Source organism: Chaetodon auriga, chromosome 19, assembly GCF_051107435.1.
Source record: "Chaetodon auriga isolate fChaAug3 chromosome 19, fChaAug3.hap1, whole genome shotgun sequence".
NCBI classification, from domain to species: Eukaryota; Metazoa; Chordata; class Actinopteri; order Chaetodontiformes; family Chaetodontidae; genus Chaetodon; species Chaetodon auriga.
The window spans coordinates 9,516,215-9,534,238 of record NC_135092.1 but is presented as its reverse complement, the minus strand read 5'-3'; the positions used below and the strand labels follow the sequence as shown (position 1 = coordinate 9,534,238).

Below are 18,024 nucleotides of genomic sequence, written 5' to 3'. Positions count from 1 at the left end.
CTTTTAGTATTTATTTTGTTTGATTTGCCATGAAATCTTCATGGGGAGGAGCTTTTTTTGTTATACTTTTTTCTCTTTTGTTGGTTGGCGTGTGATTGTGCATATTTGAGCATATTTTAAGCACAATTTCCCGGCAGTGTGTGTGTGTGCAGAAGGAGATATTGATGTGGACAGTGGTGTGATGAGAAAGCGGAAAACTGATCAGTCTGAACTAAATCCATGGGGAGGCACAGACTGGGTGATGGCTCTGGGTAGATCTTTATTTCCACAGCCTGTCTGCCTTTCACATCTGCACACATGTACATCGCTTTGTGTGTGCGTGTGTGTGCATGTTCGTGTGTCATTCACTTTCTTCTGTAGTCACTCCCTGTTTATCCCCTTCATCCAGCGAGCTTGACGTCCTTATTGAGACGAGCCCATAGCCCATTACCCTCACCCACACAGCTTTATTCAGATGACACGCTCCATCCACTCAGAGTAGCATCTTGCTCATGCGTGCAGCAGGCTGGTGTGGGATTTAGTGCATCCCTGTGAGAGCATGGAAAAGTCAGTGCCTCTTCACCAAGGGAGGAAATGAGGGAAAAATGAAGGGTTTTTGAATATTCAGTAATTATAGGCGACATTGTTGATTTGAGGATATGTTAGAGGTTTTCTTCGACCTTATGGGAGCAGCAGATTCGTTTTGCTGCTGGTGTATGGACGAGTTCTGGATGTAAAATGTTGACTTGTGGCTTTTGGAGTAGAAAGGAATATTGTTTATTGTTTCTTTGGATCTCCTTTAGTTGTTACCTTGGCAACAACTACTCTTCTTGGGAGCCAGATAAAGAAAATATCTATAATCATATGCAATCATGTTGACATGCAGGAAAAGATTGTAGATAATAAAAAAATCATTACTGTACTTCAAAATTGAGAAAAGTTTTGCTCCAGTACTTAAAATTGTTAAAATTTTTTAATGAGTTTGCTTATTCAATTTAAGAAACAACAATGTCCTAAGTCAAATTAAAGGACCAGTGTGTAGGATATAGTGACATCTAGTGGTGACGTTGAAGATTGCAACCACGGGGCTCATTCCTCCCTTTGCAAGCGTGTAGGAGAACCTACAGCGGCTGCTAAAATGTCAAAAACACGAAAGGTGCTCTCAAGAGCCAGTGTTTGCTTTGTGCATTCTGGGCTACTGTAGAAACATGGTGGTGCCTATGTGGATTCAGAAAGACAGCAAGTGGAGCAGAGGCTGTCTTGTATGTGATTTCTATGCTTTTTTCCTATATTAGACCCTGGTTTGAGTTAATGAGTTAATGCTCAGCAGACTTTGTCCAGCAGGATCTGTCAATGCAGCAGCTATTCCAGGCTGATGGACCAGAGAGTTGTTCAACCTGGAGATGAATTATTCCCCTCAGGGGTGCAGCAAAGGTATTCCAGTTTTTTGTCCATTTTTAGTGACTTATACGACAACAGTAAGTTGTAAGTTGTTGCAAGTAAGTTTACTGTAGATTTTCAGCTGTGCTCTGGTAACTTTGGGCAGTAATGCCTTACTTAGAGACACATTATTTTAGTGATTTTTTTCTTCAGTTTTCTTCTGGGGAGCATACCACCGAATGGTTTTACTTTCATTATGCACAACTTGCTATATGTTGGTAAATAAAATAAATGAGGTAAAGTGCCAATTGCATGTTGTTGAAATAGGTCTGCTGCATTACAAACTGTCATCACAGCAACGAATAAGCTGAATGACTCCGGTTTGCATCAAATTTTAATTGTTTTGGTAGCTTAGGGCTGTGTAGCAAAAGTAATGGAAAGAGCCTAATGTATCTAATTACTTTTCATATTGAGTAATGTACTGTAAATACTTTTTAAATAAGTCATGTGTAATGAGCAATTTGATGACAATTTTCATATAACTTGACCAGCACTGGAACGGAGTTGTTTGCATGAGCAGTGCTTGACATTCCAGCTACACAGACACCATCCTCTATACAAAACTTTATTGACAGAGAATCCAAAGGCAGAAATTATCTCTATGATTGACAGGTGATCTCTGGATATTACAGTGAAGAAAAAAACATGATAATCCAAGTGATGACTGTACTGCTTGAAATACTTTTTCTACCGAGTGTTTCACAGACAAACACTGTAACTGATCTTCCCACCGTTTTTAATTAAGGAATTGATTAATTGAAGATTTAATGTGTGTTGGTTCCAGTCACGAGTTTCGTGTTAAATGTTTTACTGAAGAGGCCTTTCCAACCCAGCCAGAGAGAGAGTGTGTGTTGTGTGTATTTGTGTGTGTGTGTGTGTGTGTGTGTGGGTGTGCTGGCAGCTGCTTGTGGTGGGGAGTTATTTCATGGTTTTGATTGTCATCCTAAACCAATTGGTTCCTGAGCAAAATATACCTGTCTGTCATTTGTACAGTGCCTCTATTTCCCGATACTGCTTTCAGTCAACATAATGCTGCAGAGTCAAAACTCTCTGGCTCTGTGTGTGTGCGTGTGTGTGTGTGTGTGTGTGTGTGTGTGTGTGTGTGTGTGTGTGTTTGAGTTTGTGAGAGAGAGAGTGACTGGATGGTGGTTTTTTGCTTTTTGCTTTTGGCTGATGATTGCTGAGTTAAACTGACAGAACTTGAAGTTCTGAACTTGTGAGTGTGTACCTGTCTTTATTCATGATGCAATGTCACTTGAATATCAGTTAAAAGGAGTGTCAGTGGGCTCCCCGGTGACTCACCTGGTAGAGCCTGTACCATGTATCAAGGCAGAGTCCTCACAGCAGCGGTCCACGTTCGATTCCCACCCAGAGGACCCGTCCTGTCCCTCTCCAGCTGTCACTGTCACAAATAAAGCAGTAATGCCAAAAATAAATAAATCTTAAGGAAACTTTAAGATTTAGGAACACTAAGAAGATTACATTCTGGAAAGTTTTCTTTGGTACTTCACTACATTCATTCTCATTAGCTTTACGGTTATCTGTGGTCTGTTCATCCCTTTATTGTGGACCCAATATCTCAGTGATGCCTTAAAGGTACTTCCTCAAATTTGGCATAAACGTGCACTTGGACCCAAAGATGAACTGATTAAATTGGTGGTCAAGGGTCAAAGGTCACTGTGACCTCATTCTCATGAAAACAATATCTCAGAAAGGCCTGGAGGGAATTTCACCACATCATAGTTCACATTTGGCCAGATACTGAATTGGTGACACTAATCTTGGGTGTCCACCTTGAAACTGTGTTGGTTGTACAGATCTTCTGAGCTGCTGGGCTGAAGATGTGTGTGAAGCATCCATGTTTTACAGTTTGTAGCTTCTTTGCAGCAACATCCATGTTTGAAGCATTGTAGTCACCACAAGCTCAGTGGTTTTACTGATATTGAGCAGTCAGTAGACTGTCAGGGCACCATGTGATGAAACTCTCTATCAGTCCTCTGTACTTGTGTTTGAACTCGTGCAGGCTGTGTGGTAGGCTCTTAAAAGAAAAAACATAACTATTTGGCACAAACTCACTGGGCTTCTGTGCGAGGCTCGAAGTGCATTTAGAAAAAGAAGCTTGGTGTTCAGTGTTGTTTTCAGATCCTAATCTTAACATACAGTATGAGTAAACAACACCTCCACCAATGAGTCCTAATCATACCACCCATTAACATTTGGCAAATGCTTAAAGATGCACTCCAAAAATATTGACAGACCTGAATGAAAGAGAGCTTTTTTTTGTGATGCCATCATTTAGCATGAGATTCATGGAAGAAAATGTGTACACTCACAATAGCAGCCAAGTAGACCAGAATCCAGTGCCGCTCTACAGAACAGCTTGAGGAGTGACTGTCTTGCTCTTCCGGTGCTGTTGCTATCGCTCCCTCCACCTGCATGCAACATATGGGAGGACATGTAGGAGTCACCAAAAGAAGCAAAAGTGTACACATTCTGGGAAAGTGGACCCTAGTAAATGAAAAATAGAATATTGTTTGTGTGGTTTTCCCTTAAAGGATAAAGCTGAAAATCAAACTGTGTTGGTGTGTCTCTGTACTTTACAACTCCTTTAGCCTGTTTGTGGCATTCAGCCCATTTAAGATTTGTGTCTTCAGTAGTAGCCAAGTCCATTGGTTCCAAATGAAAACATAAATCTTTCAAAGCATGTCATACTTTCATTTTAAAAAGGGCAAAATTATTCCCTAAAACAGCTCAGACAAGAGAAAAATAGTGCATTTGGAAGCTACTGCTTCCTTGTTCATGGTAATGAAGGAACATGTGTAACACTGTGGCTCATTGATAATTATTTGAATGGAGGTCTACGGCACAGAGGAAAAAGTTATATCAGACTTTGGCTGCAGAGGTAAGTCGGATCAGACCACACACACTTTACAGCAAAGCCTCTGGTGAGAGCGTCTGCCCCGACAGTAGTTTGTCTTCCTGACTCAAACATTTAAGATTACAGGAGGAGAGTCTGCAGAGCGTGATACCTCTCAGTCTCCTTGGCAACAGGACCAAGGACTCCTCCTCCACGTACAAACAAACAAATATGCATATGAGCACACACACACACACGCACACACGCAGAGTTCAGCCCTCTCACAATCTGAGGTGTGAGATTATGTGAGAAGTATTTACTTCCCACCTGACAAAAAAACAAGTGAGCAGAGAGTTAAAAAGCATTTGCTGCTTTTGTTGTGTTCATAGTGATACAATGGTCACCACCCACTACTGCTTAATCAAATTAATATGATCTGCAACTTTTAGACTCTCGCTACGTTACAGATGATCTCAGCACACACTCGCGGCCACGTTGCTAAGAGTCAGCACGTGGCAAATTATTCCTACTTTGATTTTTTTGCACTTCTTTGAAAGTCATTGTTTATGTAGTGTGGAATTTTGCTTGTGCGTGTGGACGCTTATGTGTACTAAATGCAGTGCCAGAAAAGATTAAAAAACAGGCCTGCAGACGAGGAATACAATCTGTAAATCAGTCAAAATTCTGCAACAAATACTATTAGAGAGAAGAGTGTTATGCCCACAGGAGGAGGAAATACTTAAGTCCTGATGGGAAAGTAAAAATAGCTATAGAGCTAATAGAGTGATTCCAAGTGGTGGCAAAGAAATAAGTGTGCTTTAGTTTCATGTGTGTCTAACATCTCACTGTCTTCTCACTGACCTCATGACACACTTCTTGAGAGTGCATATAAAACAGTTCTTTGACAGTGTAATTCAAAAGATATGATAAATGCTTCTGAATTGTCACCCTCTAACAACCTGTGCATTTCAACGGCTCAGGCCTTTAAACAGCACCTGTTGTTACTGACCGCCGACAGAAATAGAGCGATGTCGTAGCCGTCGAAGGCTAATCTGATCATGATGTGATAGCATCAAGAGAAGGCTACATCTTTCCCGGGATGTCTTCGACAGGAACATAAACTTTGTCTTGAATCAAGTAGAGTCAGGTTTTTAGACAAGCAGCAGGTAGGCAGTTTGTGCAGCCCTATAGATCAGGAAGTTTCGCAGATGGCGAGCATCTTCTAATTACAGCTCACATCAGATGAGTCAGTCAGTCCTCCTACATCGTCTGTCTGCCTGTTTGTTTTTGTTAATCAGTCAGTCTCAGTCCACGTCTATCTGTCTCTCTTAGAAAAGGTTGATGGAAATGGCAAAATTCAAAAAAAGTGCTCAGTTTCACAAAAAAAAAGTTTTTTCATAAACAGTTAATGTGCTTAATGCGCTCAGATAAGTTCTCACCTTGTAATGTTTAACTCATATGACCGATCAGCTGTTTCTGCCTCAGAGAAGAAAAAGGAAAATGTCCTCTCGTTTGTCCACACAGATCTGATGTAACCTCCTCACATTAATGCATGAAAAAGAAATATTTCCATTTTTTTTTTTTCACCTCTTGATGTCCGACTGGCGCTCTTTTAATTATATCATCTTGTTGCGGCCTCTTCCTCTGCAGTGGCATAATGGCTGTCTGACTGGATAACTGGCACTACCTACTGCTTATCTCCATGAACTAACTCCTAATAATTGCATAACAGCAGTGGATGGAAACAAGCATTCATTCAGGTTTCTTTTCAACAGTTTGATTTAAAATTCCATTATGATACATTTGAATGGAAACTCAGCTAATAAAGGATTTCTTCTTCCAGAGGAGCACAACCCAAGAGAAACTTGACCTGTATGTCTGCTTATCTTTTTTGTAGAGAGACAGGGAGGCACTGGCAATACCCTTGGGATCGTCATCGTCAAGCCATGGCTTTACGGTTGATGTCGGTCGGTCGGATTGAAATGTCAATAACAACAACTTTTGGATGTATTGTTGGAAATTTGATGGATTGCCACTAAATTTTGTATAGATATGGTGCCCAGAGGATGAATTCTACTGTGGTGATTCCCTGACTTTACTGTCACTATGAGATTCAGATTTGTGGTCTCAGGTAAAATGTTGGTGTACTCTTTTGTCATGACATTTAGTTGGTCACCAGCATTTCTCTGAAGTTGCAAGTGCTTTTTTCTTGCCTCTTCATCGCAGATTCTCTGGGCGATTCATAATGGCCCTAAATAAACTGCATTACCAGGGGACACTACGTGACGCTCAGCTATTCCCATTCTCACCTGCCTGCTTTTCTCTGTCTCTCTATTTTTACTCGAATAATTGAAATGGTTGCACCCTTGGTAGAATACATTTATGTCACAAACATCAGCAACGTCACCTCATATCCCATCTTCACTAGAGAAATCCACAACGTAATAGCCTACTTAACGATTCGCTAATACCGGCCAAGCTTTGTGTCTATTGCTAATTAGCATGCTAACATGCAAAACTCAGATGACGAACATAGCAAACATTACATCTGTTAAACGTCATTGTGTTAGCATTGTCATTGTGAGCATGTTAGCATTTAGCTCAAAACAATCCTGTGCCTAAGTCTCACAGAGCTGCTAGCATTGCTACAGACTCTTGTTTCTCTTTTCATTTACAGCAATGCTATTCAGTCAGCTTCACTGAGACAATGCACACTTTAGTTTTACTCTAGAGCTTTGATCATAGTGATGACAGAAAGGATGATGATAAATCATGGATAAAATCAAAAGAAGCTATTGTTTTAATGGTAATAATAGCAATAATAACAACTGTGGGCTATACAGGACATAAAATAGACAAAAGCAGCCCAGTGTCTTCCTGCCCACTGCTCTCCAGAGTTCATTCTGTTCAGTTCAACTGTGTGTCAGTCAGATGTGAAATGGACACGGTGAGCTGTGAAAACACGCCTCCGTGGACGCACATCACACAGGAGAACCACAGCAACCTGTCAGAAACACAGCTCCTCGCCCCTCTCGCTCTTTTTTCTTTCTTCTGTCTTCTATTTTTTTCTATGGTTGAGATTCAGATTGAGCAAATATTTTCTCATTCCTTAGATTCCGACGTGTGAGTAACCGAGTGAGCAACGAGTACAATAGTGGGTAGTGTTAGCTTTGTTGTTCAGTGATGATTTGTGTGTGTGTGTGTGTGTGTGTGTGTGAGAGAGAGAGAGAGAGAGAGAGAGAGACAGAGCCAGGAAATAATGCTTATTCCAGTTTCCTCCACAAACCATTCAAAGACGCAAACAGTAATCAGTCATTTTTCAGTGTGCTGTTGAAAACTGGGTGTTGTGACGAGAATGCAAAGCTGATCCAATCTGTGCACCATTGTTGAGCTGAATTATTCCATCAGCAACTTGACATTTAATTATATTTACTGTGTGTATAATCAGTGTTCTTGTGTTCAAATCATGCATGCGGGTACGGGCCCAGGCGCCCCAAAGTGGCCTCTATAGGCCTCCGTGCACTTCAAATTAGATTCTTGTTAGGTGGTATTTGTTTAATTTTGTTCATTGTTCACAAAAACGACCTCAGTCACTTTTCATATGTGCAACACCATGAATGCCTTCATGTAGAGACTGGTTTGGATTTTAAAGTGGATGGTATTTAGCACTAGTAACGATTTTTCTCTTAGATTTGGTTCGTTTTGCATTTGTACTACCTCTTGAAGTGCTGAAATGGGATGTTTTAACCATTTATCATAACTTTTAACTTTGGATTTCAGCTTCTCTGTTTGCTTGCTAACGAACTGTCAACAGCAGCATGTAGCGTTCAGGTGTTACAACTGGCCCAGGCTGGTGCGGAGCGTGTGCTGTTCTGTCGGCCTGTGAAGAAAGTAGTTTAGTGGTTATGAAAATAGATATATTAAATGTAATTCACTAAATTAAGAAATCATTGAACACCTTTGTGGGTAGTCAGTTGCCAAAGATGATGACAGTGGTGGGAGGTGGTATTTTATAGTCTCTCCATGGTCCTCATGTGTTTGGAAAAAGAACATTGTGTCTTAATGGCCCTTGTAAGTACAGATACTGTGTATGTAAGTATCAGGGTTGTGTTATCTCTCTAGGAAATCGAGCCGCTGATAGGAATCACCCTGAACTCTTCTTGTCACCTCTATTTTGATATCAATGTCAGCTCGATTTTCAGGACATTTGAGGGGAAAAAAAAGTCTGCACAAATCAGAACCGGAAAAACTGTCGATGAGATCAGGGGGTTCTCAGCCTTTTTGTCTCTGAGTCTAGTCTAGTAAATGGTGGATTCTTACAAAAAGTGTCAAGATGATATATGGGGAGAGCTCATTTAATCTTAAATCAAAGCCTTACAGCCAACACTGCACCGACACCAGGTCTCAGAATTACTGGACTACATGATACGCAGACGTGACAAACTGTGATCTGCTTGCAGGAAGTAGGTGCTGTTGACAGGATCGCCGGCTGTCACAGCCCGTCAGGTGATGGTGTTGACCCTTGAGTGCAATAAGACCAGACAGCCGTCATAAAAAAGACTGATACACAGCAGATGTTGTCATAGCTGCTTAAAGCTGATAAGACATCTACAAGCTCTCTGCTGTACTCTAAGAACAGACTGTAAAATGATGCTGAGCATGACCTATTTCATATAATAGGTCAGTATGTCTGACCATTGGTCCACCAGTCCTATAATATCTCAACAACTCTAAAGTGGATTGTCATGAAATGTTTTAGATGTACTCAAGGTCCCCAAAGAATGAATCCCATTGACTTTAGGTTCCTACTGCATAAATTCTAGGAACATTTGTTATCCTCTGACTTTTCCTTTAGCGCCACCACAAGGTTGACATTTTTGGATTCAACTAGATAGACTGTTGTGAAATTTGATACAGACATTGATGGTCCCCAGAGGATGGACTGCATTAACTTTGATGCCTTAATGTTTCATCTAGTGCCACCATTGGGGCAAATTTTTCATTTGTTCAATACTTTGGTTTTATGACAAAATACCTGCAAAGCTACTGACATTCTCAACAACCTCCAAAGCTGTACTTTGTGTTTAGTGCTAATTAGCAAATGTTAGCATGCTAACACAAACAAACATGGTAAACATTATATAGCATGTTAGCATTTATCTCAAAACTCCACTATCGTCAAGATTAGCCTTGCCGTAGACTCTTAGTCCTTAATCACTACACAGTCATGTTACAGTACACCCTAGAGACAGATTGTCAGAAAAATATTTAGTAGGTATGTTGTCGTGAGAGACTGATATTTACATAAGGAAAAGGAAAAAAGGCTGAAGTTTAGGCTGAATTCAATAAATCCTAACAATTTCCGAAACTGTCTCCAAGACTTACAATGAAGGATTAGTTACCAATAGCTCAATTTGTTAAAAAAAATCTATATTTTCTATCATTTCCATTTTCAGAGCCTTTTGTTGAGCCAGCGTCTACAACATCTGCCACTAGAAGAACCAATCGTTGTAGCTACAATATCAAAACTGGAGTGTCCACTGATGAACCTAATTACAAAGCTGTATAACCAAGCTGTAATGATCTAAATGAGAAGTTATTGATTGGAGTGAAAAACACAAACCAGGGCTCGGAGTCAGTGCTTTAACCTCCCTCAGCTGTTTGTAAACTAATTGTCCTCTGCTCACCTCAGGCTGTTGTTGATAAAAATCAATATGTTTACTTTATTTATCAGGTTAAATATGGGCTGCAGGGTCAGACAGACTGTCCTTCAAGGGGGAGAAGCAGAATCTGCTGAATCTCTACCAGCCCCGCAGGTGCTGCCCATGAGCTGATATCTGACCTTTGACCTCGCTTGACAGGGCCATAATAAAGGAGAATTTCCCTCGTGGTACTCACTAAAGCATGCTGTTATTGTTGCATTATACAGACAAACTAACATGCTGACTGAATCTGGCAGACACAGCTGCGGCCTGTTGTAGCCTGTTTGTCTTATAAATATCACACGCTTTCAAGATGTGATCCAGTTACTTATTTGAGGTACAAATACCACATTTTTGGCCCTTTAATGTTGCCACAAGATGGACAAACATGAAAAAATCCAGCTCGTTTGCACACGCAGGCAGGCTGCTATTTTCGGAAAAATGTAGACTTATTGCTAGAGCCAGTACAATTACACAATTACTGTGTGTGTGTGTGTGTGTGTGTGTGTGTGTATGTGGACAGGGCCAGAGCATGGGGTGATGAGGACTATCCTCTGCTGACCTCAGTGCAGATGACCAGTGATGGCCACAGCACCCCCTCAACAGTAAGTTATAAATTCAAACTCCATTAAATTTAAAACAAAGAAGAAAAAAATGAAGCAATCGAAGTAATTAGTCAGTTTACAAATGACAAATAATGAATCAGCTCAATTAGCTTTCTATTTAATCTCAGTCGAAGCATCCAATTAATTTTGTTGCAAGTCTTGTTTCACTTAATATATTATTTGTATTAACTGCAAACTGAGTGTGGCTTTCTGGTAAATTAAAGAGACTGTCCTCAATGACACCTCTGGGCTTATTTGTTCAAAACACACGTTCTGCTGCATGTGTTTGCTGTCTGTGGATATACTGATAGATAGATATTAAAATGTTGACTTTTTTTGTCTCTTCCTGCAGTTTGTTGGATGACGTAATAAACACAGAACAACAGGAACAGCAGCAGGAGTTCCTGAGCTCGCTGGAGACGATCGTTCTCACCATCTTTCTCTCCATCATTATCATCATGACAGTGTTTGGAAACCTGCTGGTCATGGTGGCACTCTGCAAGGACAGACATCTGCGGTGAGCCTGTTCTCTTATTAACACTGAACGCAGTAGCAGTGGTCCAAAGGGTCTATCTGGAGCCAGTAGAGCCAGCCTCAAGGTTCCTGCTGTAACATGAACAAAAAGCCAAGGTTACAGTATTTAATAGCTGCCTGTAAGGTAACAAATTGAAAAAAGTTGCGGTTGATGTTGGAAAACTGTTGACATTAAAGACAGATGTGACAAAGAGACAAAGCCAGGGCCATTGTTTCCTGCTATTTGTATTGAAAACACACGTGTTCCCGTAAGGGAAACAGGAGTGTTCAAAAATGCCACATGCAACAATAACAAAGCTCACGTTGTCTCCGTCATGAAACTTCACAGTGCCTCACATGTGTGGCAAGTTGGAAATCGGGTTGGGCGTGATATTGAATCTCAGTTTTGTTTTGTTTTTTAAATGGAACCTGTTTTGTTTTTTTGAGAATATGTGGTGCAGACCAAACAAATGTCAAAGCACTCACATCCCAGAAAGCCTGTCCTGAAACATCCTCTAACGGGACGGGTAGGGTTTTAGGTACCTTTGACATTTAATGACTCCTCTCCTCTCCTTAGAAAGAAGAAGACTAACTACTTCATTGTGTCGCTGGCGTTTGCTGACTTGCTGGTTGCTCTGGTGGTGATGCCCTTCGCTGCGATCGAGCTGACCACTGGCCATTGGCGGTACGGTGAGATCTTCTGCCTGGTCCGAACGTCTCTGGACGTCCTGTTGACCACAGCGTCCATCCTGCACCTCTGCTGCATTGCACTGGACAGGTCTGTGTGTTTATGTGTGAGTGAGAGATGATACTTTTCATGAAGTACCGCTCAAAAAACTGTACACTCTAGTATACAGCATTTGTGTGTATGTCTGATTGTGTTGTTCCAGGTATTACGCTATCTGCTGCCAGCCGCTGGTCTACAGACACAAGATGACCCCAGTCAGAGTGGCAGTGATGCTCGGCGGCTGCTGGCTCATCCCCACATTCATCTCCTTCCTGCCCATCATGCAAAGCTGGAACGCCATCGGCATCGAGGACATTGTGAGTCCTCAGAAGCTAAGATCAGAAATGACGGAGGTAGCGAGAGGTGCCACAGTAACGAGCTCCTAAACAACTGCTGGTTACATTATTGTTATTAAAAATGATTTTACAATCCTGCGTCAACAAAGTATACTCTATATCTTAGCAAAGTCTCAAGCTGAAGAGTTCATATACCTCCCTCAAATGCCCTAAGAGAGAGATGTTCTCTCTGCCAGGGCAAACGCAGCATAAACCTTTCCAACCTAATATTCTCTCTTTCTAATAACGTTTCCAATCCCTTGAACAATGACAAGGTAATGCAGTGATCACAAAACAATTCCAGCCCCTGTGGAGGCTCTCTTGCTGCGAGCAAAGACAGCACTTCAGCAAGCATTTTCTGCTGGTTTGGATATGTTTTGGCGTGAGGTTATTTCTGAGCTGCCTTGAAATGAGCTGCAGGCCTCCCAGAGGTAGACAGGGATAGATGAATTTATTCAGCCAGAGTTAATGAAATACACGGCTCTTTTCTCTGTCTTTTAGTCCGGCAGCACCCAAACAACAATCTGCTTTTAACAGATGGCTGGTTCTGTTGAAGTCATATGTCACAGGCAGTATTGCATAGGACTTGAAATGGCCTCTGAAAAGCGAGGAGTCTGTGCTCTCTCTGAGCCTCCGAGCCAGACGTACTTCGTATGTGTAATATGTGCAAGATCTCCTTTAATATCTGTAGGTTTGGATTTTACTGCCCCACTTCAAAAAATAACTATCATGATTAATGAATTATTTATGACCTCTGAGGGCAGTTCATCAGCACCCAAGCCCAACTACTACACAAGAGGATAAGATCCAGCTTGAGGCGCCTCTCTACCTGCAGGACGTTCAGTTTACTCTGACCTCCTCATATTTTCAATTGAGGACACAGATCTGGGCAGCTGGCCAGATAGGCTTAACCTCCTTTTTTAGAATAGGAAATTACTATTAAAAGCACTGTTATATGTATAATATTACAGTATCTTACCTCTATCTTCAGCCTAGCTTAGCAACTATCCTCTCTACCAACACCTCTAGAGCTTACAAATTCACATACACCTAGTTGAGCTGGCCTTGCAGTCTCCCCTTTCTTCTAGTCTTTACACTAAGCTCAGCCAATTGCCTCCTGGCTCCACAGTTAACGCACACATGACTCTGACTCAAGGACAGAAAAACATATTTCTGTTGAATCTGAATCTTCAGGCCGTGACTCATATTGATGAAATTCAGTTGCTTACAAGTTGCAATGAAAAGCTTTATGTCTAATTCTGACCTTGGTGTACTTTTTGATGCCTGTAAACTTCCTGCTGGTCACCAGTGGAGGTCAGCTGAAATCCTGGATTACATCTGTGTCTGTGCCTTCGTCTCCTTTCCAGATTGAGGAGAGGCGAGCCGCGGCGGGAGGCTCTAACGACACAAGCTGCGTGTTTCTGGTCAACCGGCCGTACGCCCTGATCTGCTCTGCAGTGGCCTTCTACGTCCCGTTAGCCCTCATGATCCTGGCCTACCAGCGTATCTACGTCACCGCCATGACCCACGTACGGCAGATCGAGACACTACAGCGGGCCGGCTCCGCTCCCGTCACCGGGTCAGCCCCGGTGATCACCGTGAGGTCCTCCACTTCCTCAGACCCGTTGGAGCACTACCGCCTCAGGACCACAACGGGCTCCTCCTCCTCAGAGCAGGCTCCCATGGCGAACAGCCGCATGCGAGTTGAGACCAAGGCGGCCAAGACCCTGGCGGTTATAATGGGTTGTTTCTGTCTATGCTGGGCGCCCTTCTTCATTACCAACGTGGTGGACCCCTTCATCCATTACTCAGTGCCCTGGCAGCTGTGGACAGCCTGGCTGTGGCTCGGGTACATTAACTCAGGGTTGAACCCCTTCCTGTACGCCTTTCTGAACCGGGCGTTTCGGAGGGCGTTTCTGGTGATTCTCTGCTGTGGGGATGAGCGGTACGCACGGCAGGGGAGCTTCTCCTATGGACACACCCACAGAGCGTGCTCGGCTGCGTCGGTTAACGGGACGTCTATGGCACTGAGGTAAGGACTCAGTCACATTTGCACATTTTTCACTTAATACAGTCAAGCTTATTTTCCTGTTTGGCCAGGGACTTTGCATGATTGACAGTGTGCCATTTTACACTCCACCTGTCTTATCACCTGTCCTTTGTCACGATCTTAATCCTGTTGTGAAGGACAGTAAATATATGTGTGAGTGCGAGCAAATGGGTCTAAAAGAGTGTTGTCCTGCCGTCTTCTCTGTTAAAAGAATAAATCAAGGCCTCAGGCAGGAAATCAGGTTCATTTGTCTCTTCCTGCAAAGAGAGATCATCGCCTTCCTCTCTGTGTCGACTGCATGCCAGTGGGCTGTTGGAAAGTCTGTTTTCTTTGTATTCGCAAGCCTTTGGTGCGCTTTGCTGTATAATTGAGAATAGGATGATAAATTGGACTCTTATTTGTTTATTTGACACCACAAATTAGGATTAACAACATTTTGTTTTGTTGTAGCAATTTCAAAAGTTAGACCAGTCAGCCCAAAGAGCTGCTGCATTGTACCGCTGTTAAACTAACGAGGAACTCATGAATAACGAGGACACAGCATGTAAAGGTAAGTGCGAGGTGACCTACTGTTTAAATTACTGATTGGCTGCATGGACCAGGTTAAGGTACTGCCGGTTTTAAGGTCATTAAAATAATAAAAAGAAGTTGATTTCACGTCATCCTGTTGAGCAGAGGCACAGTATTATGGTTCAATCATCATCTTCTTTGAATTAAGTTGCTATTTTTCTTTTCGGCCACTGTCATACCCTAATGTGTAAATAATAGATGTGGACATGCTGTGCCTTCTCTGGAAATAAATGCTCATGGTCAAAGCAGCTGTGGTGCTCTGCAGATGAAACATTTTAAGAGAAAAAAGAAAACGGTCCTGGACTTGATAGTCAAATCGGTCAGTTTTGGAGCCTGGTTGTGTTGTGGGTGTGGAGTCGGCCCATGAACTCTGTTATAGGCTTTCCTGTCAATCATGTCCCATCAGGGAGGATGATCCAAGCTACGCTTTAAAGATAAAATTAAGGCTGTAGTCCACATTTCGGTGCACATGCAGTGTGTTTTTATGCAGATAGAAGTACTTTCTCTAATTTAGAAGCATGAACAGTAGAAGCTGGGGAGGTGGATGAAGAAATAAGCCAACACAAACAGTAACAGCATGTAGCAGGTAGGAGTAACAAACCAGCAGCAGCAACATTATTACCAGAGGGGCTGAGAGTGAGAGCTGGTCAGGTTATAATGACTGTGTTGTTTGAATGGGACACTAATCTAAATCGTATTATATTAAGGCTTGTGTTGTGTTGATATCCATCCAATCCATCCATCATCAGGACAAAATTGTGCAATTCTTTGGTTTATCATGTGCAAATTCCCATTAGCACAGTAGCTGTACTCTGTGTTTAGAGCTAATTAGCAGATGCAACATGCTAAAATGATATGATGAACATTAGCAGGTTAACAGTGGTGTCAGTATGTAGGTCATAGCACCACTGGCAGTGGTCCAGCCTCACGAAGCAGCCAGCATGGCTGTAGTCCTGTTTCTTGAATAATAATGTTGTTATTGGCTAAATTGTCGGACCTTGTTTAAAATAGATATTCATAAATGGAATACTACATGAAAGCTGTTTCTAACAGCTGAATGTGAAAACTTTATTTAACTGATTATTAATTACATCTTGAGTTGTTTTTACAACTAAAGGATCTCAGGTGCTTTTCTGTGGGTATTATCCTTGACTCTAATCATTATTGCCTTTGTATTTATTGCCTTTTTAAAGCCCTCAGTAAAAAAAAAACGACACCCACTACTACAAAACGCTTTTTGGCTTGAAAGTAAACCTTATGTTGCTGTTGAAGATGTGAGTCATTCAAAGTCATTTGTCCACGGAGTTTTTTTAGATTCGACTCCCTTGAGGTGTTGAAACAGTAACAGGCTTCAGGAGCGATACATTGAATTTCTCTAAATTTCTCTTTTCCACAGGTCGGAATCTTTAATTAAATGCTATTATTATCACAATAATACTCCAGCGGTCTTTTGTTTCCTTGTGTCTACTGACGTTAATGGCGATGATTTAGTTGACGTCCGTGTTTGTTCTCTCAGCTCCTTCGAGTGGGGTTGACGGAGGAGGTGACCTGCTTGTGTCTGCACTGTTTAACTTAAACACAAGTACTTCACCGCCGCAGAGAAACAGAAGCAGTCGTGCGCGCGCACACACACACACACACAGTCAACCACACAGCTGACAAATGAATTTATACAAAACTGGAGCACAGCGCAGGCATGTGAGTGAGACCCTCTGGCATAGTCTAATATGACACTCCACACACTTTAATTCTACATGCGCTTCTTTGGTATTGCCTGTTTATTAGTACTGAGCGATTTCTACTAAGCAATTAGTCTTTCTCCCAGTGCTCTATGGTGTTATGTGTACTACACACAAGTACTTGTGTGTCTGTCGTGTGCAGTAAAGCAACATGTTGGCCTTGTGTGTCTGCTCCAGTTGCACTGGTTTTTGTTGTGTATCGTGTGTGTACACTCTGTGGGTGTTTCCCTGGTGCATTTTTTGGGCATTCTGTCTTTGTGTGTAGGAAACAGAAAGGCAAACAGTGTTCACTCCAATCTGATGTCCTCCCTTAAATTCTGTCTCGGACGGAAAACAGACTCAGACAATCTGATTACAGCTGGCAGGATAATGGAAACTGAAATTACTGGAGGAATCCTGTCACATTATTCTGTCTAGGTGTTTAGGCGCAGTGTGTGGTCAGATGGTGTACGTGCTCTGGTGGGTTTTTCTCTATAGTGTAGTTTTTAAAACACAAAAAAGGGTCTCCTGTCTTATTTATCTCTCTGTGTCTGTGCTTGTGAGACTTAGACCTGATAAAAGGCTCATCTGTCCCTGATAATGTTGCGAAATTTTATACTTTACAACGCTGTGAACGGTTCTCAAAGGTGTGTTTTTTAAGAATGATGTCCCTGCTCTAGTCAGCCATTGATTGTTTTCTTCACCAGTGACCTGTTGTGGTTAGACAACTGTTTTTCATCCTCAGCCTTCACTTCGGTGCACCTTCTAAACAGTTTCAGATAAATAACATGAGGTTGGTGGTTATTTTTGGCTAGTATTGTGCAGGGAGTGAGGAGGAGGATTTCCATTTGATATTTTTGGATTACCTGCCTTTAATCAGCAATTTTTGCATTAGTTTTGTTTAAAAGGTAAGATTGAAGCAATGGTCATGTTGCTGCTTACATGCTATCTTTTGCAAGTTTTGTGTCACTGCAAGTTGATTTTATTGAAAATAACTGAAACACTTACAGCGTACAGGGAAGAAAAACAACATAAAACCCATAAAACCTCAGAATACTTTGGAAAATAGCCATCAGTAATGTGGAGTATACAGTATTTGAGTAACTGGGTAAAAGCATGAAAACCACCACTATGATGCTATAAAATGAAAATTCTTGAATCTTTAAATGGATCTTATTCACTTCTCGGCATTGATAAATAAGTACAGGAGAACAAAGGTCTTTTCACACATAAAAAAATGTGTGTGAGTTCTGGCTTATGATTCAGTGCACATCACTGCTCTGCTCACAAAATGTGTTCATGGAAGAAACAGCATCAGTATGATGCCGAGTGGCTTCACCAACAAACAGACGAATGTCCATTTCACACGTGCCCTGAAAGCCTGAATGTTCCCCCGGAGGAGCTGCATGTGAGAACGCAAACGTCCGAATCAGGTGGACTGGACATCAAACGGGCTTCACCCTGCCAGTCTCTAGTACTAAGTGTATGTATTGTCCAGTTGAGCAGGTCAATGACAGGAGAACCAGGG

At 41.9% G+C, this 18,024-nt stretch overlaps 1 protein-coding gene across 2 annotated transcripts in view; it reads left to right on the top strand.

Moving 5' to 3' along the window:
* Positions 1 to 18,024, top strand: part of LOC143337624 (5-hydroxytryptamine receptor 4) — a 43,240-nt gene that overhangs the window by 4,323 nt on the left and 20,893 nt on the right. The window contains exons 2-7 of one of the 2 annotated variants that reach the window (XM_076757278.1): positions 10,502 to 10,583; positions 10,936 to 11,100; positions 11,674 to 11,874; positions 11,987 to 12,140; positions 13,526 to 14,190; positions 14,659 to 14,711. In XM_076757278.1, the coding sequence (XP_076613393.1) occupies positions 10,561 to 10,583; positions 10,936 to 11,100; positions 11,674 to 11,874; positions 11,987 to 12,140; positions 13,526 to 14,190; positions 14,659 to 14,674 (1,224 nt within the window). In that variant the 5' untranslated portion in view covers positions 10,502 to 10,560 and the 3' untranslated portion in view covers positions 14,675 to 14,711. Of the gene's footprint in view, positions 1 to 10,501; positions 10,584 to 10,935; positions 11,101 to 11,673; positions 11,875 to 11,986; positions 12,141 to 13,525; positions 14,191 to 14,658; positions 14,712 to 18,024 lie in introns of those variants that run through there. The other variant, XM_076757277.1, reaches the window with a different exon arrangement.